Source organism: Pelodiscus sinensis, chromosome 8 (genome assembly GCF_049634645.1).
Source record: "Pelodiscus sinensis isolate JC-2024 chromosome 8, ASM4963464v1, whole genome shotgun sequence".
Taxonomy (NCBI): domain Eukaryota; kingdom Metazoa; phylum Chordata; order Testudines; family Trionychidae; genus Pelodiscus; species Pelodiscus sinensis.
Genome location: NC_134718.1, coordinates 2,683,347 through 2,707,187, shown reverse-complemented (window position 1 = coordinate 2,707,187; position 23,841 = coordinate 2,683,347). Strand labels below are relative to the sequence as shown.

Here is a 23,841-nt window from a genome sequence, read left to right as displayed (position 1 = left end):
ACAGAGAAGCAGTGGCAGGGGCCGGCCCGCCGGACACAGGCAGGGGCCGGCCAGACCGGTGCAGGGCAGCTTTCAGCAGGCTCTGGAGAAGCTCAGTGCAAACAGCCTGGGAGCCGCACCCTTTATTCACCTACCCAAGCAGCCGGAGGCGGGGTCTTTAAATAGGAGCAGAGCGAGGGCTGGGCTCCCGGCCGGTGCCAGCTGCACCACGGCCGGCCCGGCCCGGCCACAGGACAGTCCCACAGGCACAGGCGGCCCCCTTGGGGCCAAAGGCACTTGGATTCAATGCGGGGGCGGAGCCTGCCACGGCCCCGCCCCTCGGTCAGTCACAGGAAGGTGCCGGCAGGTCAGTGCACCTGCTGCTGCTGGCTGTGGGGGGGCGCGCTGGCCCGCTCGGCGGGAAGCAGCGGGTTCAGCGCCAGGGGCTGCTCCTCTTCCACCGACTGGCTCCCGTAGGCGCTGTCCTCCTTGAGCTCTGCCAAGCAAAGAGCCGGCGGGTCAGGCGGGCCCCAGCGAGGGGGAGCCGAGCCCCCCGCCCCCCCGGCCCAGCCCTTACCTGCGCTCTGCAGCTTGCCGGCCGTCTCCGCCTGGCGCAGCATCCTCACGCCCTCGCTCAGCCCCATGGCCTCCAGCGCCTCCAGCAGGCCCCCCAGGCTGCCGCCCGCCAGCTGCAGAGAGGAGGCAGTGAGAGGGGGCTAGGCAAGGCCAGGGGGGGCAGCGGGAGGGGGCCGGGGACGGGAGGCAGCAAGAGGTGGCCAGGCCAGGCCAGGGGGTGGGGAGGCAGCAAGGGGGCCGGGCCAGGGGGCCGGAGGGGAGGCGGCGAGGGGGCGGGGCCAGGCCACGGCGTGGGGAGGGGAGGCAGCAAGGGGGCGGGGCCACGCCAGGGGGCAGGGAAGGGAGGCAGCGAGGGGGCGGGGCCAGGGGCCAGGAGGGGAGCTCCCGTGCCGGGGACTCACCTCGTAGCTGAGCAGGAGGCTCCCACTGGGCGAGGCCGTGTCCTTGTACGTCTCCACCAGGCTGCGCAGGCCCAGCCTCTGGGCCAGCTCGGTCCAGTCCGAGCCGCTGTGGTCCCGGTTCAGCAGCTGCTCCAGGCCCTGCAGGGTGTGGCTGTCGAGCGACAGGATGGTCCCTGGACAGGGGAAGGTGTCAGCCGAGTAACGGGCCCTGCCCTGCCCCCCCCAGCCCAGAAGGGAGGGGTGAGGCTGGGGGCACCCCAGCGGGGGGGGCTGCTCACCTGGCTGGGGGGCAGCAGATGGCTCCGACTCGGGGCCCTGCAGCGAGGCTTGCAGCAGGATCTCCCGCACCTGGGAGAGACACTCCTGAGTCATCCAGAGACGCCCCCGCTGCCCCAGAGAATGTGCCGGGAGCAGAAGCAGCAGCAGCGGAGCCTGGGACCCCACCCTGCCGGGGCTGCAGCACAGGAACCCGGAGCCCCCCCAGCCCCACAGGGGCCAAGCGCTGAGCAGTCAGAGTCGCGCGGGGAAAGGGACCTGGACGGGACGCAGGCCCAGCCTCCCGGGCACAAGCAGCCCGACGCGGAGGCAGGAGCATTCCTGCCCTGGCCCGCACGGAGCCCAGCACCGGAGCTCTGCTCAGATCTGCCCCATGTCCCAGGAGCGTCCCTGGGGCCCCCCAGCCCACAGGACACCCTGGGCCCCAGGCCCCGCAGAGCCAGCCCCATAGAACACCTCGGTGCCAACACCTTCCCCAGGGCGCGGAGCACTGCTCCTTCAGCTTCTCCGTGGGATGGGGCAGCTGGAAGGTGGCAGAGCTGCCAGGCTCACGTGCCCAGCCATCTGGCTCCCTCCCCGGAGTCCCCCACTCCAGGGACTCGGCCCCGCTGGTTCGAGCCTGAGGCTCCGTACCTTGCGACTCCGGGTTAGGTCCAGCGGCGTGTGTCTCCGGCACCGCGTAGCTCCCCAGGGGCCGGGCTCCCTGCTTCTGTGCTCAGCCGCAGGGCTGGTGCCCGTGTGCTCTGCATCCTGCTCCATGCCCGCCTCCGGCTCGCTCTCCGGGTCGCTGCTGGCTTCGGACGAGGACGACCGCACCGGCTCGTCGTTCTCACAGAGGACGTCCGCTCCTGGGGGAGGTAGGGGGAGTCAGAGCTTGGAGGAGAGCAGGGCCCCTCCCCGCTGCCCCAGTGGGCTCCAATCCAGCGCGCACGCCCCTCCAGTCGCCTGTCTCGGCTGGGGGCAGGGACCCAGGCCAGGGAGGGGCGTTCACACAACACTCCCATGCCTGGCTCCACAGCCTCGGCTTCTGTTTCGCATCCCCCTGCCCGGGCCGGATTGTGGGCGACGGACCCAGCCCAGCCTACCCAGGGGAGGAGATCTCCCTCGCCCCACAGGGCTCCGGCTGCCCCCTCCCACTGGCTGGGCCAGTGCCCCAAGCAGAGGGCCCAGGGACACGACAGGCCCAGCGGGCAGCCCGGCAGCAGGGGGCGCTACCTGCTTTGATGAGCATTTTGGTGAGGACGGGGGAGCCCAGGCCGGCAGCCAGATGCAGAGGGGTGTTGCCCGCAAACGTCCGAGCGTTGACATCGGCGCCCAGCTAGAGAGAAAGGGGGGAGGCGGTGAGGACGGGCAGCAGCGAGCCGAGAAGAGAGGCAGCCCCTGCACGCCGGGCACAGCGCGTCCCGTGCCAGGCTCAGCAGCGGCGCACGGGGGCAGGGCCGGGCCGCCCCACGCCCCCCCACAGGCAGGGCCGGGCCGGGCCGCCCCGCGCCCCCCCACAGGCAGGGCCGGGCCGGGCCGCCCCGCGCCCCCCCACAGGCAGGGCCGGGCCGGGCCGCCCCGCGCCCCCCCACAGGCAGGGCCGGGCCGGGCAGCCCCGCGCCCCCCCACAGGCAGGGCCGGGCCGCCCCACGCCCCCCCACAGGCAGGGCCGGGCCGGGCAGCCCCACAGGCAGGGCCGGGCAGCCCCACAGGCAGGGCCGGGCAGCCCCATGCCCCCCAGGCAGGACCGGCCTGCGTGCTGCAGCCTCCGACAAGTTCCAAGCCAGGCCAGGACCCTGCCTTTGCTGTCCCAAGAGCCCCATAGCCCTGCCGGCCCCCTGGAGCCCCGCCCCGTACCTTCTTCACCAGGTGGGCGGCCACGTTGAGGCTCTCCATCTCCACGGCCAGGTGCAGGGGCGTCCGCCCGCCCTGCCGCTCCGCGCCATTCACGTCCGCTCCCATCCTCACCAGCAGGTCCAGGCAGGCCAGACTCTTCACCCGCACAGCCAGGTGCACGGGGAGCAGGCCTGCAATGGGGAGCAGGGCTTACACCAGTGGGGGGCCCTGTCCCCTGCCCCGCCCCGGAGGGGGTCTGGACTCTGGCAGACAGTGGCCATTGCTAAGGGTGACTGGCCAGGTGGGCTAGGCTGCAGGGCCCCAAAGCCGCCACGGCGGATCCAGGCTGGCGGGGGGCTCCCGGCCCTCGGGACGCCCAGCCCGCAGGGTGGCAGAGCCCGGCTGGGGCTCTTTGCTCAGCACCCCTTCTCCCCGCCGGGGGGGCCCGTCTCACCGTGGTAATTGGGCGTGCCGAGCAGGCCGGGGGCGGAGGAGCCCAGGTGCCCCAGCAGGGTCCTCAGCATGGCCTCGTCGCCCGTCTGGAGCGCCAGGTGCAGCAGCGAGTTGCCGTAGCGATCCAGCAGCGTGGGGTCCGCCTGGGCCTGCAGCAGCAGCCCCACCACCTGCGGCTGCTTGGTGATCACTGCCAGGTGCAGGGGGGTCTGGGAGGAGACAGGGCAGCTGGCTCAGCGGGGCGGCCCAGCCCAGGGAGGCTGGGAGCTGCTGCGGGCAGCGCGGGGGGAGGGGCGTGGTACCTGCTGCAGGTGGTTGGCCACGTTGATGACTGGCTGGCTGTGGGTGCCAAGGAGGACGTGAACCAGCTGCCTGATCACCCCCGTCTGCTCGTGGATGATGGCGAGATGCAAAGGCCTAGCGGAGGAAGGGGGGCTCAGAGCAGCATCTCAGCAGCTGCTCCCCGCGCGAGCCAGCCCGGCAGGGCACCCCCCACCCAGGCCCCTGGCCAGGGACTGAATTCCACCCGAGCGGCCCCACCCCGCACGGACAGCGCTTTGGCTTCCTGGGCCGAAAGGAGCGAGAGGCACCTTGTGAGCCCAGGGCAGGCAGGTGCCAGGGAGACCCCCCGGCTCCAGCGAGGGGGAGCTCGCCGGTGTGGCCTAGGCCCACGGGTCCTGCCAGAGCTGCCTATCCCCGAGGGCGGGGCCGCTGGGCATCGCCGAGGACGAGGGGAAGGGTGTGCTGCGCTCGCACGACCCCGGAGCCCTCCTCGCGCCCCCCAGCAACGCCCCCCAACTCACGTGTCTCCGTTCTCGTCCTGGGAGGCGGCCAGGTGCCGCTGGGCGGCCAACAGCATGCGGGGGTCAGCGGTGACCGAGTAGTCCAGCAGGGCGCGGGCGCTCCGCTGCGCCAGAGCCAGCATCGTGCTGCAGTGCTGGGCTGGAAAGCAAAGCCGGGAGTCGGCCCCTGTACTGCCCAGGGACGGGCCAGCGCCCCCTCCACTGGGGATCCCACTCTGCACCCCCAGCATCTCACTCAGACCCCCAGGATCCGCCCTGCCCTCGCCGTCCCCCTGCCCACCGTACCGTGGGTCTGCAGCTCCTGCCGCTGGCTCTCCTCCGCAGGGGGGCGCTTGCCATTGGCCCCCTCTTGGGCCCTGGCCATCTGCACCCCCCCGTGGTAGCCGCCCATGGGGTGGGGGCCAGACGGGTAGATGTTGTTGTAAGTCAGCGCCGAGGAGTAGGGGTAGTTCAGATTCCCGCCTGCAGAGCAAGGAGGAAAGGCAGCTGGGCCAGAGGCAGGATCTAGGGGGGCGCCGGCCCCCCATGCTGCAGCTGCTGGCTCCAAGACCGTTCCGGGGGGTGGGATAACGTGCCCTGCTGTAGACCCCCCCCAGCACAGAACAGCTCAACTCACCTCCACCAGAGCCAAACCCGCTGCTTCCCCCGCCGGCCCCTCCCATGTGCGAGCCCCCACCGAAGTGCTGGGGAAACTGAGGCAGCACCTTCTTCCTCTTCCGCTCCACCTCCTCCTTATCTGCAGGCAGGACACACCGGGGGGAGGGGGAGGAGGGGGCGGGTCAGCGCTGCCCTGGCAGCTGCCGGCTCCTCCCTGGGTCTGTGCAAGCAGCCAGTGGCCCCGAGCCCACAAGTCAGCTGGGGGCCCCCTCCCAGGCCACTCACCTTCCACCACGGGGTAGTAGGTGAACTGCTTGGAGTCGCTCACGTCGCCCCCCCGCTTCCGCTTCAGCTGCAGGAAGACAGTGACGGGGCGGTCGATCTTGGGCTTGTGGTAGGGCGGCGTGCGGAAGACGATGGCGTACTGCAGGCAAGCCAGGAGAGGGGTTGTGCACGGGTGCCACCTTCACAGCCCCGCCCGCCCCAGTACAGCCAGGCTCCCCCCGGATCTCCCCGGCCCACCCTTCGCCCGGCCTGCCCACCGCACCTGCTTGTGCACGTCCGTCGGGGAGAAGTCCCCAAAGGCCTGCCAGCCGTTCTCATCGTCCTCGTAGAACCGCACCTCGATGTCATCTGGGGAGAGGGGGGCCGTCACTGGGGGGCCGTGGCAGTGCCCAGCCTGCATGACCCCCCCCAGCCCCTGCTCTCCTCGCTCCCTCCACAGCTGTGCAGCGGGGTCCAGTGAAATAAGGGTTAAGCCCCGCCCTGGGAGAGGTGTGGCCGGGAGCAGCCAATCAGTGCCCAGCTGGGGCCATATAAAAGGGGCGGCTCAGGGACACACTTGCTCCAGCTATGGCTGGCTGCCTGGTGGGCTGGAGAGGGGACCTGACCCGACCCAGAGCAGGGCTGGGGAAAGGCAGGCAGAGCTGGGGAGCTCTGGCCAGGCTGAGGCCTTGCTCTCGAGGCCGGAGGGTACTCGGGCTGCAGGGGGGCAGCAGAAGGCAACACTGCCCTTGCCAATGCTGAGTGGCCGTGTCGGACGGCAGTTTGCCCCCGAGGGGGCTAGCTGGCGCCTGGCCGTGGGTCACTGAGGCAGGTGGGCGTAGGGGGCGGATTCCCTGGGAGCGCAAGGGCACAGGTGAGACACGGACTGGCAGGGGGCGCCCTGGGGCCGGAAGAGCTAGTTCCTGGGCACGCCAGCAGGAGGCGCCGCCCCGGGGGGAAGGAGGCGTGACCCTTCCGGGCCCCCTCCACCTGCCCCAGGCGCCAGACACCAGCCCCAGAGCCGCCCGGGCCAGGAGATGGGCTTTGGCAAGGACGAATGAAAACGGCTCCAGCGGGCAGGGGGCCGTCCGCGCGCGGGGGGGAGAGGAAGGACCCTGCCGGCAGGCGCCTCACCTTTCTGGACTTTATCGCACAGCAAGTAGACCTCGTCCCCGCCGCGCACCGAGCCCGCTGTCTTGTCCATCCGGGAGATCTTCAGGTTGGAAGCCCCGGGGGACTCTGGAGCAGGAAAGGGGTCAGGGCTTGGCCTCAGAGGGCCGGTCCCCGGCATGGGGCGGGGGGACGGCGAGAGGCTGCTGGACATCTCCAGAGTCACACGCGAGCCAAGTCCCTGATCTGGGACCCGCCCCACAGGGAGCAGCGGCAGGCCGCTGGGGCGAACGGGCACCCACCGAAGCTGCACCCGCTTGCCACGAGGGAGCCCTGGCCACAAACGTCCCCTGGCTCAAATCAGTGGGTCCCAAGGAGACGCCCCAGCAAGCTGCCGAATGAGGGTTCCCACCAAGGATACCCCTTCCCCTGCCACCCACCCCCGGCCTGGGCCATTGTCCAGACAGAGTGGGCCCCGCGCAGACCCCTGGCTAGGCACACACACATCTCCCGCTGCCAGGCCTGGCCCGGAGAGGGGAGCTGAGCCAAGCAGAGCCCGGGCAGTCAGAGCCCACGTGCGGCCCGACCCCAGTCTCCGTGCACCCTCTCTCCCGCCAGGCGGCCCATGAAAGCCGGCGGGCGCTTACTGCTGTCGTGGATGGGGTCGGAGATGACGGGGTTCAGGGGCAGCGTGAAGTTCCCGTTGCTGTCGCGGAGGTAGGCGGTGAAGCGGAGGCGCACGATGCTCAGGTCCATGACCTTCTTCAGCTCCTTCGCCTCCAGCTCGATCTCCCGCAGCTCGGACTCTGCCGGCCCGAGGGAGCACACGTCTGGTTACAGGTCCTGGACCCCTCCTCCCCCTCACCGATGCACCCTCCTGCCGGCTGCACGGCCACCCTGAGTCTGAGCAGCTCCCCTGCAGCCTGCCCAGGGCGCCAGGTCCTCTGCAGCCCACGGCCAAGGCCCCCACCAGGGCCTGCAACACACGCCAGCATCCCTCCTTGCCACGAACGCCTGGTCTGCCCCCACGCCCGCCCCCTGCTGCCCTCCGGCCCCCCTGCGGAGCCGCCCTCACCTGTCAGCGCCTGGCTTCTGTTACGCATCTTCTGCTGCTTCAGCTTGTCCTTCATGATCTCCATCATGTTCTTCTTGGTGACATGGAGCACCCCAAGGTTGTTGAATCTGGGGGGGACCCAATGGGTAATCAGCGCGCGAGCTAGGGCAGGGGGCTACACCTCAGGCCAATGCGGGAGACCAGGCAGCAGGCTAGTTCGTGGCGCCTGGCCTAGAAGACGTGCCCAGCAGGGGGAAGGGGCAGCCGGGCGCCAGCGTGCAGGCCGTGGCGTTCCAGGGCAAGGCCGCCAGCTGTAGGCAGCGCGGCGATTAGACACGCAGTCTGCGAGAGACGCTCCCGGCACGTCTCAGGGCCCGGCACAGCCGCTAGCGGGCTCTGAGCGAGGCCCGATCCAAAGAGGAGCGGCTCAGAGCCCGCTACGAAGCTGCTCACCTGCCTCAGCAGGGCGCAGGCTCAGACAGGCAGCCTGTCGCCAACCACGCGACTAGGGCAAGAGACCAGGAGAGCCCCCCACAGCCCCGTCCCGCGGTACAGGAGAGCCACGAGCCCCCCGGGGTTCGCCTGCTGCTCTCCCAGGAGCAGCGCCCTGGGGGGTTCTCGCACATTAGCTCACCCGTTCCAGGCCCCCCCGGCGCTACAGCCTGCCCCGGCAAGAGCACAGGCTTGCCAGGGAGTCTCCCACGCCCGTCAGCGGATGCGCCCGTTCCGTGCGGGTGAGGCATTGGGAAGGGGGCTCCTGGGGCCGAGGTGGAGAAGAGAAGCCCCGGGAATACGTGTCTGTCCCCGCAGAGGATGCCCAGCTACCAGCCAGAGGGATCTCGGCAGGGGCTTGCTGAGGGCAGCAGCTGTGCCTGCCCAGCACCAGTGTAACTGACGCGACAGCGACCCGGCCACCGCCCGGTACCCACACAGGCCTGCCCCAGCCCCCGGTCCGTACTGTGCCGTCATGTCCTTGGGGCCCACGGTCACGATGCAATTCCCAGCCTCGTTGCACTGCTTCCCCACCAGGCTGTGGGCGTGCACCCGCGGCGGGTCGCTGTGCGTCACCAGATCCACCTCAATGCGCGCCACGCCACTGTAGTTGCAGATCTGGCGGGAGAAGGGGGAGTGAGCGGCCCTCCCTGGCTGCGGGGGAGAGGAGGGAGGGCACGGGCCTGCAACCTGTACTGCTGGCTCCCCCGGGGTCGCATTCCCCTTCTCCCCAAACCCTCGCAAGCCCCTCAGCACAGGGGCCAGTCTTATCCCAGCTTTCTTTCCCTGGAGGTTCACCTCCCACCTCCGGCCCCGGAGCAGTCTCCCTGCATGGGCACACGGGGTGCTGCGGGGAACCCCCGGACCTCAGCGCCGCGCCGCACAGCTTGCCTGGCACTCACCTTGACAGTAGGGTAAGTCTTGCGTCCCTTCTCGCTGGATGCGCCAGGCAGCCCGCCGTGCGAGGGGCCTTCACAGCCGTACCGGAACCGGAACCCACGCTGCCAAACCAGAACCCCAGTCACAGCCTGGTAGAGCCAGGGCCCCGGGCCCCACCCCACTGGGAAAAAGGCCCACACCGACCGCCTACGCCCCTTCCCTACTGCGGGGGGCACAGGTTGAGAGCCTTGGCCAGGGGACCTTACAGCTACTGTCACCCCAGCTTTGGCAGGCGGGAGCTGCGGGGCGGGAGCAGCCACGAGCGGGGCGGGAGCAGCCGTGTGCGGGGGGCGGGGCAGGAGCTGCGGGGGGGCGGGGCGGGAGCTGCGGGGGGGCGGGGCGGCTACCCGCAGAGTCCTCACCTGCTTGGGCTGCTCGATGATGATGAGATAGGGCCCTTCGGCTGCGGAGGAGAAAGGAAAGACACCGAGTGAAGCGCGCCCACCTGCACGCGGGGCCGACGGCTGGAAACCCGCTGACGGGGGCAGAGGAGAGAGGAGGAGGCAGGGTCAGTGCTGGAGGTGAAGTCAGATCACGCTCCCCCTGCAGCAGAGCCAGGGAGGGGCCCCACAGTGCCCCTGGGGTGAGCGTGCTCCGGGAAGCAGCACGGGGGGGGGCTGAGGCGGAAGGAGATGGATCAGGCCCCCCCACTCACCGGAGCCCTGCGATCCAATGGGCGGGACAGGCCCTGCGGACTGATCACCAGCCCAGCCAGGCTCCCCACGGCTGAGCGGGAATTCTCACTCCCGGGATCCGGGCCTGCCTGGGAATTCCCCTCGGCCTGGAGCCAGGCAGCTCCCTGACCCCCCCCCCGCGCAGCCAGACCCTCACCCGTCTCCATCAGCGGCTCCTTCTGCTCCATCAGGCGGGAGCTGAACTGGAAGTCGTCGTAGTCCATCCCGTCCAGGCACTGCGGGACAGGGGGAGCCTGACACCCCGCCCGGCACAGCGAGGGGTCCCGAGCCCCACACCGACCGCCCCCCATCCTTCCCCCGCCCAGCACAGCGAGGGGGGGCCCGAGCCCCGCACCGACCGGCCCCCCGATCCCTTCCCCCGCCCGGCACAGCGAGGGGGGTCCCGAGCCCCACACCGACCGCCCCCCATCCTTCCCCCGCCCAGCACAGCGAGGGGGGGCCCGAGCCCCGCACCGACCGGCCCCCCCATCCTTCCCCCCGCCCGGCACAGCGAGGGGGGGCCCGAGCCCCGCACCGACCAGCCCCCCCATCCTTCCCCCGCCCAGCACAGCGAGGGGTCCCGAGCCCCGCACCGACCGGCCCCCCCATCCTTCCCCCCGCCCGGCACAGCGAGGGGGGGCCCGAGCCCCACACCGACCGGGCCCCCCATCCTTCCCCCCGCCCGGCACAGCGAGGGGGGGCCCGAGCCCCACACCGACCGGGCCCCCCATCCTTCCCCCCGCCCGGCACAGCGAGGGGGGGCCCGAGCCCCGCACCGACCGGGCCCCCCATCCTTCCCCCCGCCCGGCACAGCGAGGGGGGGCCCGAGCCCCACACCGACCGGGCCCCCCATCCTTCCCCCCGCCCGGCACCGCGAGGGGGGGCCCGAGCCCCGCACCCACCGGCCCCCCCCATCCTTCCCCCGCCCAGCACAGCGAGGGGGGGCCCGAGCCCCGCACCGACCGGCCCCCCCATCCTTCCCCCGCCCGGCACAGCGAGGGGGGGCCCGAGCCCCGCACCCACCGGCCCCCCCCATCCTTCCCCCCGCCCGGCACAGCGAGGGGGGGCCCGAGCCCCGCACCCACCGGCCCCCCCGCCGGGTCTCACCGCGTTGTAGGGCTCGTCCATGGCGGGGCCGGGCTGCGCGGCGGGGGCGGGGCCGGGCCTGGGGGGGGAGGAAAGTTGGGGCCGGGCCGCCCGGAAAGTCCCTAGAAACCCAGCCCGGGGCTGGAAATGACGGGCCCGCGCGTCACTGGCCCCGCCCCCGGCCCCGCCCCCGCCGCCTGGCCCCGCCCCCCGCCGCCACCTGGCCTGACCCCGGCGCCCTGCACCGCCCCCCCGATCCCCCCGCCCATCCTGCCCCATAGCACCGCCCCCCCGGATCCCCCCGCCCATCCTGCCCCATAGCACCGCCCCCCCGGATCCCCCCGTCCATCCTGCCCCATAGCACCGCCCCCCCGATCCCCCCGCCCATCCTGCCCCATAGCACCGCCCCCCCGATCCCCCCGCCCATCCTGCCCCATAGCACCGCCCCCCCGATCCCCCCGCCCATCCTGCCCCATAGCACCGCCCCCCCGGATCCCCCCGTCCATCCTGCCCCATAGCACCGCCCCCCCCAGACCTCTCCTGCCCCATAGCACCGCCCCCCCGCCCATCCTGCCCCATAGCACCGCCCCCCCCCCCGGATCCCTCCGCCCATCCTGCCCCATAGCACCGCCCCCACGGATCCCCCCGTCCATCCTGCCCCATAGCACCGCCCCCCCGCCCATCCTGCCCCATAGCACCGCTCCCCCAGGATTCCCCCACCCATCCTGCCCCATAGCAGCGCCCCCCCAGGATTCCCCCGCCCATCCTACCCCATAGCACCGCCCCCCCGGATCCGCCCGCCCATCCTGCCCCATAGCACCGCCCCCCCCAGACCCCTCCTGCCCATCCTGCCCCATAGCACCGCTCCCCCCAGACCCCTCCTGCCCATCCTGCCCCATAGCACTGCTCCCCCCAGACCCCTCCTGCCCATCCTGCCCCATAGCACCGCTCCCCCCAGACCCCTCCTGCCCATCCTGCCCCATAGCACCGCTCTCCCCGGCACCCCGCTGCCTGATTTGCGGGCACCCCGCAGCACTCCACTCACTCCCCTCCATAGCCAGAAAAGCCCCCCCACTGCCCCCAGCCTTCCTACACCCCCAGCTGCCCTACAGCAGACACACTGACCCTGCAACACACAAGCCCCCTGGCCCCAGCGCACCCTTCGCCAAGCCCCCCCCACTCACCCCGCGGTTCACACACCGACTCCCCTGCCCGCCTGGTGCCCCCCTACCTTAGCCGCAGGCCGGTGCGGAATACCGACTTCTCTGCGCACATCCCCCCATGCATGGACCCTCCCTTGTCACTGCCAGGCTGGGAGCCCCACAAGCCCCTCAGCCAGAAGCACAGCCGACTCCCAGCAATGCCAGGGCTGGCTGTGGGTGACCCCGGGGCGGGGCTAGGCGAGCTATGCAAATCATTTCCTGCCCTTCTGAAACACAGAGGGAGTTTTCACCTCCAGGCCCAGAGATTCACAATCAGTCAGTCACTAGGAGGGCGCAGCGGAGAGGCAGAGCTGGGGTTGGCCCTGCCCTGGGCCGGAAACTCCGGCAGGCCGCTTGCTTTCCCCACTGCCGACTCTCGCTTCTGCTCTGAGTCGCTATTCCAGCACCAGGCTGGGCCGGAGATTCCACGGTCCAGCCTCTAGCGTCATGGGTTTGCCCCGGCCTCCCTCCTGCTGGCATGCGGCGTTCCAGCAGGTGGGCCTCTGGCTCCACCCCAGAGGTGGCCGCATTTCAGAGGCCAAGTGTTTAGGGATCCTTGGCTATGAAAGGCAACAGGGATTAACCCCTTCTGATGCTCCTCCAAGGACACAGAAACCTTGGCGAGGTAACGCAACACCAGACGGCTAGACCTGCTGTGTGTATATGCAACTGCCTCTGAGCCAGAGCATCCCAGCCCCCTCCTCCACCCCCAAGCCTGCTGCTTCGCATAATACAACATCCTCTGTGCTCAGAGCTAAGGGGCACAGAAAAGCAGCCTTGCTCCATGGCCACCTGCCCACGGCCCCATCCTCTGCCCCCCAAGCACGGAGACCGTCCCTCAGCCCCAGTCCTCTTCCAAGGCAGGTCCTGCTCATCTCTCCCCATTCCCGGGGGGCCGAGCGATACCCCCCAATGCCAGCCACTCCCTCCCCCGGGACCAGGCACAGACCCTCCCTGCCCGCCCGGCTGAGAGCAGCACTTTCCACCTCGCCCCAGAGATGGCAGCAGAATGGGGGTTGCCCAGTGAGGCACCCAGCCCCCTGGCCACAGAACAGGGCAGCTGGAGGGGAGAGACTCCGAACAGGTCGCCTCCAGGCCAGCCTTGGCGCACAGGGACTGAGGCCCTGGATCTAAGCCTCGGACTGATGCGGCAGCTGGTGCCAGTGACTCTCCCCTCCCCAGGCTGGGCCTCCACGGCCCGTTCAGCCCCTGCCAGCCACAGGGCTCCAGTCCTGTCCCCGGGCTGCGAATGGCAGGACCTGGTAGGGCAGGACCTCAGCGCAGCCCCCGGTCCCTGTCCAGATTGGCTTCTCCCCCGGCCGCGGCAGCGGCCCGGTTCCCACTCTTCGGCACTCTCACACCATGAATCACTGGCTGCCGGCAGGCCCCACCGTGGGGATTTTGGGTGCGTGGGGGAGAGCGAGGGGTAGGACGGGGATTGCACAGGCAGTGACTCATTTTCTGCAGAAGTCAAAGGGAGGAAAAAATTCTCAAGGAGATTTTCCCTCCGCTCAAAGTCTAGCCAGGGGCTGCCCTGCATGCGTGGCCGGGGGCAGCGGGACTACGTGCTCTGCCAACCAGCCACCTTGCCGGCACGGAGACACTAGGAAGAGATGCTGTGAGCGGGGAGGGGCGCCCGGGAGGAACCCCTGGGGATGCGAGGAGGACTCTGAGGAGGACCAGGGCTATTTGGCTCCTGGCAGACCCCATCACAAAGCAACCCTGGGACTCCACCACTGCCGCACGGCAGCTCACAAAGGCCACAGAGCACGGGCGGCATATCCTAGCCCCTCGCCTTGGGCACAAGGTAGATCCAGGCCAGCCCATCGTAACACAGAGCCTTTGGGACCAGGCAGCCTGGCGTTGACATGAAGGATCATGGGTGGGAGGCCCCGATGTCCTTGGGCGAAATGGATTTCCCCCAGCCGGTGTTTTAATCCACAGAGAGTCTCCTAGCAATGCAGCCAGGGCCAGGATGGACGCCTGGCATGCGGCTGTGCCCGTAGAGTGTTCTTCTGGAACATTTTCTCATCGTCTACTCCCATGTTAGAGCAGGGGAGCAAAGCAGCACACCGGGGTCTGGGATGGGCCTTAGTGCCTGAGGGAGTTTGTTCCACAGTCTCTGGAAAAGCCTGGCTCCCGCACAGAGTTGCACTGTGCCAGGAGAGCTGAGCTGTTGCCTGTCTCCTCTGGCCCTTCAGGCTCGGCTAGATCCCTTGGGCCCAGGAAGACATGCCAGAGACTGAGACCTGCTATTCCAGAGAAAGCAAGTGCAGGGCAGCCGAGCTACACCCCAGAAGCAGCTGCATTTCAGCAAGGCAGCCTGTGTAAGCACGTGGATTCCTTCAGGACAGAAGAGGCTACAAAACCATAGCAGGATACACAGCCTAAGCAGCATCCTTTTCCAGCCGGTGCCTGATGGGCCATCTTCTGCCCCCGGTCTCAGTTCCCCAGACACACTGTCTGTAGGTACCTCCCCTTCCACCTGCCCGCTGACATTTCACGCTCGCCGTGCCTACCAATACAACCCAGTATCACAGGTACTATTTTTGCCGCAGCATCTCCACATGCTGACTCACGTAGCTGATCCTCCTCCCAGCGGGCGGGGAGCACAGCCCGGGCACACGATGTCTGCTGTGAGAGCGCGGTGTTTCGGGGGCGCAGAGACCGGGGACGCAGGCCTACGCCCCATGAGCACCCACCCTGTGCTATAGCTGGTGAACCCTCTCCTCTCTCTGCACCCAGCTCCTCCTCCCCACTGCTCTTTCCTGGACGGCTTGTCGCGCTCAGTTAATTTCTTATTTGCCAGCATCCTGCTGTATTTGTAACCTCCCCATCTACCCAGGAGGTTCACCAAGCTGACCCTCGACTCAGTTATTGCCTGATCCCTTTGGAGGACAAACAGCAAGTCCTGGAGCATGGCAGACCCCGCAGGATCCCACCTGGGCACCCGGAACAACGGTGCTCAGCGTTTTCCAGGGGACAGGGAAGGCTCCCTGTTCTGCACTCCTCCGCAAGGTGTGCTCCCTGGGAGCATTCCCTGCAGGACCAGGGTGCGAGGACCAAAGGATGCAGCTGCTGCAGGAGCCTGGACCAGCATGCTAGCCTAGCACGGACTCAGGGCCGTCCTGCGGCTCACTGCAAGAGGCTCTCCTTGGGGAGAAGCCAAGGCGACTGCCTGTGCTCCAGCCAAACCAGCCCTTGGCCTGCCAGGACGGGCTTCCGTCGGCTCCCCAGGCAGCAGAGCCCAGGCTGAACGCCACTCGGAGCACCTCTAGGAAGCACCGGCCTCCCGTCGTCTGCTGGGCCTGGGCGAGCAAGGGGCTTGCTGCAGGCAGGAAGCCACAGCCCTGCGCAGACACTGGGAGCGAAGGGCTGGAAGGTAGCTGGAGAGCTCCTGTCGCTCAGCCGGCACAGAGGGACTCCCCCAGCTGGCATGCGGTTCCCGGCAGACACTGACTCCGGTGGACTTCAGAGGGAATCTTCAGGGTGAACCTGGGACATACCCTTAGGGACACTTTACAGCCGGGATGGGGAACCTACGGGCCGTGGCTTGGCTTGATCTGGCCCCCAAGGCCTGGGGCTTCCCTGGTATTCATGCTCCAGCCCCACAGAGAGTCAGCGAGCCACCACGCTCCCCGAGCGCCGGCTGCCCCTGGGGGGGGAAGCAGTGGGGAGCCGGTGCTAAAACCCCTGAGTGGCCAGCTCTGCCTGGTGGGGGAAGACACGGCGCTGTGCTGCCCCCCTCCCCGCCCAGCTGACGAATGCAGAGAAGGGAAGTCTTACCTGGGGGCTTTTCCCCTGCCACTCCCATTGGCCCGGAATTGCAGCCAATGGGAGCAGCAGGGGGCAGGGCCTGCAAGCGCAGGGGGACGCAGAACCACCTGTGCCCCTTGGGAGCTGCACCAGGTAAGTGCCCCAATCCCCTGCCCCTCCTGCACCCCCTTCCCGCCCAGAGCCTACACCCTGCTCCTGCACCCTCCTTCCCACATCCCACCCAAATCCCACAGCCCCATCCCTAGCCCTTGCCTGCACCCTGCCTCCCGCCCCGCCCCTCCACTTCCCCTCCACTCCTGCACCCGCCCTCCTGCCCAGACCCTACAGTTCCCCTCCACTCCTGCCTAGACCCTGCACCCTTCCCCAGACCCTGCGCCGCCTCCATTCCTGCAGCCTCCCTCCTTCCTGGACTACACCCCCCCACCCTATTCCTGAACTCTACCTCCTGCCCAGACTCCCTACTCCAGCCCATTCCTGCACACTGAACCCTCCATTTTGACCCCACCCTAGAACCTAACAGGGCCCCATAGAATCTACTGGCCTCAGGCCCCCAGAAGAGTTAACTGGGCCTGGGGGGAAGCGCCGAGCCTTGGCAACCCCCTGGAGTTTGAGGGAAACCCTGGTGCTCTGAGCGCAGGAGTGAAAGTGAGCGTGTCCCTTTTTCTTCTGCCTCTCAGTTGGGGCCCCGGTTAGTTAAAGTTTGTTCCGTAAACGTCTCACTCGTGTGTGGCCCTCAACTGATTATTCTGTGGCCAAGGGCCCCCAACCCAAAACAGGTTCCTCGCCCCTAACCACGGGGTCCATCGCAGAAGGGTAGGAACGGAAGGGACCTTACGGCTATGGCTACACTGCAGAGTTTTTGCGCAAAAACGCACGGCGCGTCCACATCGAGCGCATTTTTGCGCAAGCACATTTCCAGTGAATCGACAGAACAGGGGGGTTTGCGGTGCAGGTATTGCTCTGTCTACGAGGAATACCTCCTTCTTGTGCAAGAGTTCTTGTGCAAAAAGGTGTGTGGATGGGCAGCAGGGGGGGTTTGCACAGAAACAGCCGATCGAAACAAGAACAGGTGCCCTGATGGCCATCCTGTGAATGACAATCAGCGCTTTCTTGCAGTGTGGACGCTCCCCTGTGCGCAGCGCATCGCTTTTCCGATGCGCTTTTGCAGTGTGGATGCACTCTGACACAAGACGTTTCTACGGAAGATCTCTTCCACAAAAAGCTTCTTGCGCAAGAAGCCCACAGTGCAGACGTAGCCTAAGAGTTCTGGTAGTCCAGTACCCTGGACTAAGTATTATAGACCATCCCGGACAGGTGTCTGTCTAACCTGCGCTTGGATATCTCCAGTGATGGAGATTCCACAACCTCCCTGGGCAACTTATTCCAGTGTTTAACCACCCTGACAGGTAGGAAGTTTTTCCTAATGTCCAACCTAAACCTCCCTTGCTGCAAATTTAAACCCATTGCTGCTTGTCTTATCCTCAGAGGTTAAAGAGGACAATTTTTCTCCCTCCATGTAATGCACTTAAGAATTATTAAGCCCCCCTCTCCCCGCCTTCTCTTTTCCAGACTAAAACCCAATCTTTTCAATCCTCTCTCTTTAGCAGGTTTTATGTCCCTCTGGGGTCTCGTATTTTAACTTTTTATATATATTTGTACTGTGTTTTTAAAAATGTTGTAAGCCGCCTCAAATATTTTAAATAGAGAGGCGGGGTAAAAATATTTTAAATAAATAAATAGGTGATGTTTTCTAACCTTTGATGATTTTTGTTGCTCTTCTATGGGCTTTTTCTAATCGTTCCACATCTTTCTTGAAGTGTGCCCCCAGAACTGGACACAATACTCCCACTGAGGCCTAATCAGCATGGAGTACAGCAGGAAAAACGTCTTGGCTGTGTCTAGTATGGCAAGTTTTTCCGCAAAATCATCTGCTTTTGCGGAATAACTTGCCAGCTGTCTACACTGGCCGCTTGAATTTCCGCAAAAGCACTGACGATCTCATGTAAGATTGTCAGTGCTTTTGCGGAAATACTATGCTGCTCCCGTTCGAACAAAAGTCTTTTTCTGAAAAACTTTGGCGCAAAAGGGCCAGTGTAGACAGCAGAGATTAGTTTTCCGCAAAAAAGCGCCGATCGCGAAAAAGGCGATCGGGGCTTTTTTGCGGAAAAGCGCATCTAGATTGGCCATGGACGCTTTTCCGCAAAAGTGCTTTTGCGGAAAAGCGTCCTGCCAACCTAGATGTGCTTTTCCGAAAATTCTTTTAACGGAAAACTTTTCCGTTAAAAGCATTTCCGGAAAATCATGCCAGTGTAGATGTAGCCCTTGTGTCTTTCTTACAACACTCCTGCTAATACATTCCAGATGATATTTGTTGCAAAAAAAAACAAACAAAAAAAAAAATCCCCTCCAAACAGTGTCTCACTGTTGACTCATATTTAGCTTATGGTCCACCTATGAACCCCAGATCCCTTTCTGCAGGGCTCCTGCCTAGACAGTCACTTCCTTTTTTTCTGCTCTAGGAGAAATTGTGCAATTGATTATTCCTTCCCAAGCGGTTACTGACTTTCATCCTTTGTACTTCAGCCCATTTCTCCAGTTTGTTAAGATCATTGAGAATTTTAATCCTCTCCTCCAAAGCACTGGCAACTCCTCCCAGCTTGGTATCCTCTGCAAACTTTATAAAGTGTACTGTACACTTTATCCAAATCACTGATGACGGTATTGAACAGAACGACACCCAGAACTAATCCCTGCAAGACCCCTCTCTATATGTGCTTCCAGCTTGACTTTGAACCAATAACTACTCCCTGGAAATGGTTTTCCAACCAGTTATGCCCCTCCCACCTTTTAATAAGAACTCTACCTCGGCTGACCTTCTCTAGTCCGCTCACGAAAGAGTCATATGAGACGGCATCAAAAGTCTTGCTGACGTCAAGATGCACCATATCTACCACTTCCCCTTTATCCACAAGGCCTGTTACCCTGTCCAGGAAAGCTAACCGGTTGGTTTGACACAAGTTGTTCTTGACAAATCCCTGCCATTCTCATCGTCTGTGTGTTTGCAAATCGATTGCTGTGTCAGAATTCCCTTTTCCAAGAGGAGCCCTTTTCCTGCCCTGAGCCATTAGCAATTAGCTCCCTACGTCTTCTAGGGAAGGTTTCATCAGGCCCTGGCGACTTGCAGACAGCTAATGAGCCTGAGTCATTTTAACTGGTTCTTTCCTTCAGAGCAAGTTCACACAAGTTGCAAGATCCCCAGCTCTCCTAGTGATTGCTGCTGGGAAGGGGCAGAGGGCGCAGGAGGCCAGTGGCACAGATGGCGGGTTCCTAAGAGCCAGCAGCACTAGGTTCATGTCCCAGGTAGCAGCTGGTGCCAGTTGGGAGGAAAGGGGCTGACGAGCGCTCTGGTAGCACCGGGAGCGTTTTACCGATGGAGTTTTGATCAGCCGCGCGGTTACTATTTCACATCCCCGGAGAGCATCCAGAACGTGGGTTACAAACGACGTTTCCCCTCCTCTCTTCTTACTTCAGCTCTGCCTCTCGGCTGGTCCCTGTGGCATGTGGAAGCATTCGGTCCAAGCCCACTGCCCACGCGAACCATCCCCTCAGCCAGGCCGGGAACGTGTCCCAGCTCCCTCTGCCCCATCCCGGCAGCTTCTTCATTTCCCCAAGTCCAGCCGCCTGCCAAGTTCCCAACTGGCCTGGACCCTCCAGATCAGGTCCCTGTTCCGGTCGGCCTGGTCCCAGACACCAGCCTCTCTCCGTCAGGGCTTTGCTGGGCTGCTCTTCGGGAGGTCGGAGGGGTTTCTCCCCACCAGCTGCAAAGGGCACTGCATGGGCCGTAATTCAAACCGCAGGACGGCTGGCGTTACAAGGGCTTTGCAACAGAGCTGCAAACCTTCCACCGGCAGCCTCCCCAGACGCCTCTCCCTCTCGCATCTGAGCCCGCCCCTGAGGGGCCCTGCCTTGTCAGCCTGGTCCGCCCCTCCAACGACCCAGGCACACCCCAGACCTATCTCCATCACTAGCCCAAAGACCAGACACCTCGCCACCCCTCCCAGAGGCAGGACAAGGCACCGTGAGAACCCCTGCTCCAGGGGGCTCTAGACACCGACAACCAGCCCTAGGAAGGCTCCCTGTAATTCACCCCATTCCGCTCCTGGGTCCCAGCCCGCATAGCAACAGACCGGCCAGGACCCCCCATCTCTACATGCGCCAGCCTGCAAATCCTCAGCACGCAGTAGCCCGTCCGGGGGGCAGCACTGGGGCTGTGCGCCGCACCTGTCGGTGCCACAAAGGGGGTCCCCTTGCGATCACAGCCCTGCGCCCACCAGGACACTGTCCAGGCATGGGGAGCACCCTGAGCCAGGCTTGGCTGCCCCCCGCAGAGGAGGGCGAGCTACACGCTCGTCCGGGTGCCTCGAACGGATCCGAGCGCCGAGCTCCGGAGAGCCAGCCTGGGGCTCGTCCATCACCCCCAGCAGAGCTGCACAGGGGGCCCGGCGCGGGGAGCAGGAAAGGCCCCGGCAGAGGGAGAATCGATCCCGTTGCACCTGGACTCGCTAACAGAATCTGGGCAGGGCCCCACAACGGCCTGTGACCTGCCGCGGCGCCGCGCGAGCCAACGCTCGGGCACAGCGCGGGGCCGGGCCGCTGCAGAGCCCTCCACAAAGTCAAGTCGGTCCCGAGAGGCCCAAAGAAACAACCCCCGGCCCCGCACGGCTGGAGGCCGGGACAGGCACTGAGCAGAGGCACCCAGGCAGCCCCTAGTGCAGGCGGAGGAACGCAAAGGGGCGAGGCGCCAAGGCCAGTGCCAGCTGGAGGAGGGAGGAGCCTGCACCCGGAACCAGGAAAGAGACGGAGACAGAGACACGCTTCCCGCTGGGACCCCGCGTGCCCGGGGAGAGCGGCCTGAAGGGAGAGGAAGGGCCGGGGCCCACTCGCTGGCAGGAGCCAGGCCACCGCAGAAGGGGCCCAGCACGCGAGTGGGGGGGTTACGTGTTTGGACCATAGCTGGGAATGAAGGAAAGACTCCAAGAGCGACCTGCTCCCGCCCTGACCCGAGGGGCCAACTAGCCCCCTGCCCCCCAATACCCCCTCCTAGCCCAACGCCAATTCAGGCCCCCAACAACCCCTCCCCACACACCCTGCCCAGACACCAGGCCAGTCCCCTACGCCACACACACCCTGCCCCAGGCACCGCACCGCCTGACCCCCAACAACCCCACACACACCCTGCCCAGACACCAGGACACCCCACCCTGACCCCCAACAACCCCACACACACACCCTGCCCCAGACACCAGGCCAGTCCCCTACTCCACACACACCCTGCCCAGACACCAGGCCAGTCCCCTACGCCACACACACCCTGCCCCAGGCACCGCACCGCCTGACCCCCAACAGCCCCACACACACCCTGCCCAGACACCAGGCCAGTCCCCTACGCCACACACACCCTGCCCCAGGCACCGCACCACCTGACCCCCAACAACCCCACACACACACCCTGCCCCAGACACCAGGCCAGTCCCCTACTCCACACACACCCTGCCCAGACACCAGGCCAGTCCCCTACGCCATACACACCCTGCCCCAGGCACCGCACCACCTGACCCCCAACAACCCCACCCTACACACCCTGCACAGACACCAGGACACCCCACCCTGACCCCCAACAACCCCCCACTCTGACCCCCAACAACCCCCCACACACCCCGCACAGACACCAGGCCAGTCCCCTACTCCACACACACCCTGCCCCAGGCACCGCACCGCCTGACCCCCAACAACCCCACCCCACACACCCTGCCCAGACACCAGGCCAGTCCCCTACTCCACACACACCCTGCCCCAGGCACCGCACCGCCTGACCCCCAACAACCCCACCCCACACACCCTGCCCAGACACCAGGCCAGTCCCCTACTCCACACACACCCTGCCCCAGGCACCGCACCGCCTGACCCCCAACAACCCCACCCCACACACCCTGCCCAGACACCAGGACACCCCACCCTGACCCCCAACAACCCCACACACACACCCTGCCCCAGACACCAGGCCAGTCCCCTACTCCACACACACCCTGCCCCAGGCACCGCACCGCCTGACCCCCAACAACCCCCCACCCCACACACCCTGCCCAGACACCAGGACACCCCGTGACCCTGGCGCCCCGCAAACACACACACTGGCTCCAGGTGTGAGACCATCCCATGCCCCCTCCCCGCGGTATCAAGCCAGCCCCCGCGCGCCGCCCCGCTCCGAGCCCCGCACTCACCCTCCGGCTCCAGCGGCTCCGCGCTCCGGCTGAGCCAGGAAAGTCCCGGCTCGGCCCCCGCCCGCCGGGGATTCCCGAGCCCGGCCTCCTGCGCCACCGGGCGGGGCCTCCGCGGGCGCCGCCCCCCCGCAGGGTCAGAACCGGCCCCGGGAGCAGCGGGGGGGTCCAGCCGCTTTGGACCCCCCCCCCAGCCTGCGGAAGAGCCGGGACCAGCAACGAGCCCGCCCCGCCCTGGCCACGGCCCAGGCACTAGGGCAGCGACCTGGCTCCCGGCTTGTCCAAGTTGGGGTCCAAGTCCTGACCCCCCCCAACACCTGCCCAAGCGCCGGGGACGGACTTTGTGTGAGGGGGGGAGAGCGCGAGCTTGGGACAGAGACTGGGGGGGCAGGCAGGGCTGTGGGGTGCAGGCTCTGGGCTAGGACAGAGACTGGGGTGCAGGCAGGGCTGTGGGGTGCAGGCTCTGGGCTAGGACAGAGACTGGGGTGCAGGCAGGGCTGTGGGGTGCAGGCTCTGGGTTAGGACAGAGACTGGGGTGCAGGCAGGGCTGTGGGGTGCAGGCTCTGGGCTAGGACAGAGACTGGGGGCAGGCAGGGTTGTGGGGTGCAGGCTCTGGGCTAGGACAGAGACTGGGGGGGCAGGCAGGGCTGTGGGGTGCAGGCTCTGGGCTAGGACAGAGACTGGGGGGCAGGCAGGCTGTGGGGTGCAGGCTCTGGGCTAGGACAGAGACTGGGGGCAGGCAGGGCTGTGGGGTGCAGGCTCTGGGCTAGGACAGAGACTGGGGTGCAGGCAGGGTTGTGGGGTGCAGGCTCTGGGCTAGGACAGAGACTGGGGTGCAGGCAGGGCTGTGGGGTGCAGGCTCTGGGCTAGGACAGAGACTGGGGGCAGGCAGGGCTGTGGGGTGCAGACTCTGGGCTAGGACAGAGACTGGGGTGCAGGCAGGGCTGTGGGGTGCAGGCTCTGGGCTAGGACAGACTGGGGGGGCAGGCAGGGCTGTGGGGTGCAGGCTCTGGGCTAGGACAGACTGGGGGGCAGGCAGGGCTGTGGGGTGCAGACTCTGGGCTAGGACAGAGACTGGGGGCAGGCAGGGCTGTGGGGTGCAGACTCTGGGCTAGGACAGAGACTGGGGTGCAGGCAGGGTTGTGGGGTGCAGGCTCTGGGCTAGGACAGACTGGGGGGGCAGGCAGGGCTGTGGGGTGCAGGCTCTGGGCTAGGACAGAGACTGGGGGCAGGCAGGGCTGTGGGGTGCAGGCTCTGGGCTAGGACAGAGACTGGGGGCAGGCAGGGCTGTGGGGTGCAGGCTCTGGGCTAGGACAGAGACTGGGGTGCAGGCAGGGTTGTGGGGTGCAGGCTCTGGGCTAGGACAGAGACTGGGGGGCAGGCAGGGCTGCGGGGTGCAGGCTCTGGGCTAGGACAGAGACTGGGGGGCAGGCAGGGTTGTGGGGTGCAGGCTCTGGGCTAGGACAGAGACTGGGGGGCAGGCAGGGCTGTGGGGTGCAGGCTCTGGGCTAGGACAGAGACTGGGGGGCAGGCAGGGCTGTGGGGTGCAGGCTCTGGGCTAGGACAGAGACTGGGGGGCAGGCAGGGTTGTGGGGTGCAGGCTCTGGGCTAGGACAGAGACTGGGGTGCAGGCAGGGCTGTGGGGTGCAGGCTCTGGGCTAGGACAGAGACTGGGGGGCAGGCAGGGCTGTGGGGTGCAGGCTCTGGGCTAGGACAGAGACTGGGGGGCAGGCAGGGCTGCGGGGTGCAGGCTCTGGGCTAGGACAGAGACTGGGGTGCAGGCAGGGCTGTGGGGTGCAGGCTCTGGGCTAGGACAGAGACTGGGGTGCAGGCAGGGCTGCGGGGTGCAGGCTCTGGGCTAGGACAGAGACTGGGGTGCAGGCAGGGCTGCGGGGTGCAGGCTCTGGGCTAGGACAGAGACTGGGGTGCAGGCAGGGTTGTGGGGTGCAGGCTCTGGGCTAGGACAGAGACTGGGGTGCAGGCAGGGTTGTGGGGTGCAGGCTCTGGGTTAGGACAGAGACTGGGGTGCAGGCAGGGCTGTGGGGTGCAGGCTCTGGGCTAG

The 23,841-nt window shown here is 66.6% G+C and overlaps 1 protein-coding gene across 10 annotated transcripts; it reads right to left on the bottom strand.

Moving 5' to 3' along the window:
* Positions 1-92: 92 nt before the first annotated feature.
* On the bottom strand, positions 93-21,904 carry NFKB2 (nuclear factor kappa B subunit 2). 10 transcript variants are annotated; one of them, XM_075934558.1, is made up of 23 exons: positions 11,754-12,373; positions 10,544-10,601; positions 9,594-9,672; positions 9,125-9,165; positions 8,726-8,824; positions 8,290-8,441; positions 7,353-7,459; positions 6,925-7,083; positions 6,302-6,406; positions 5,451-5,536; positions 5,189-5,327; positions 4,923-5,042; positions 4,592-4,768; positions 4,307-4,445; positions 3,806-3,920; positions 3,505-3,712; positions 3,072-3,241; positions 2,448-2,550; positions 1,866-2,080; positions 1,235-1,304; positions 957-1,129; positions 557-668; positions 93-475 (listed from the first exon to the last, which is right to left on the bottom strand). In XM_075934558.1, exons 1-23 carry the CDS (start codon positions 11,807-11,809, stop codon positions 348-350), a joined length of 2,811 nt encoding a protein of 936 aa, XP_075790673.1. In that variant the 5' UTR covers positions 11,810-12,373; the 3' UTR covers positions 93-347. The 10 variants fall into 10 exon arrangements, with proteins under 10 accessions (XP_075790673.1, XP_075790672.1, XP_075790675.1 ...); XM_075934557.1 differs by lacking the exon at positions 11,754-12,373 and adding an exon at positions 21,783-21,904 and having other exon boundaries at positions 957-1,304; XM_075934560.1 differs by lacking the exons at positions 10,544-10,601; positions 11,754-12,373 and adding an exon at positions 21,783-21,904 and having other exon boundaries at positions 9,125-9,237.
* Positions 21,905-23,841: the final 1,937 nt, after the last annotated feature.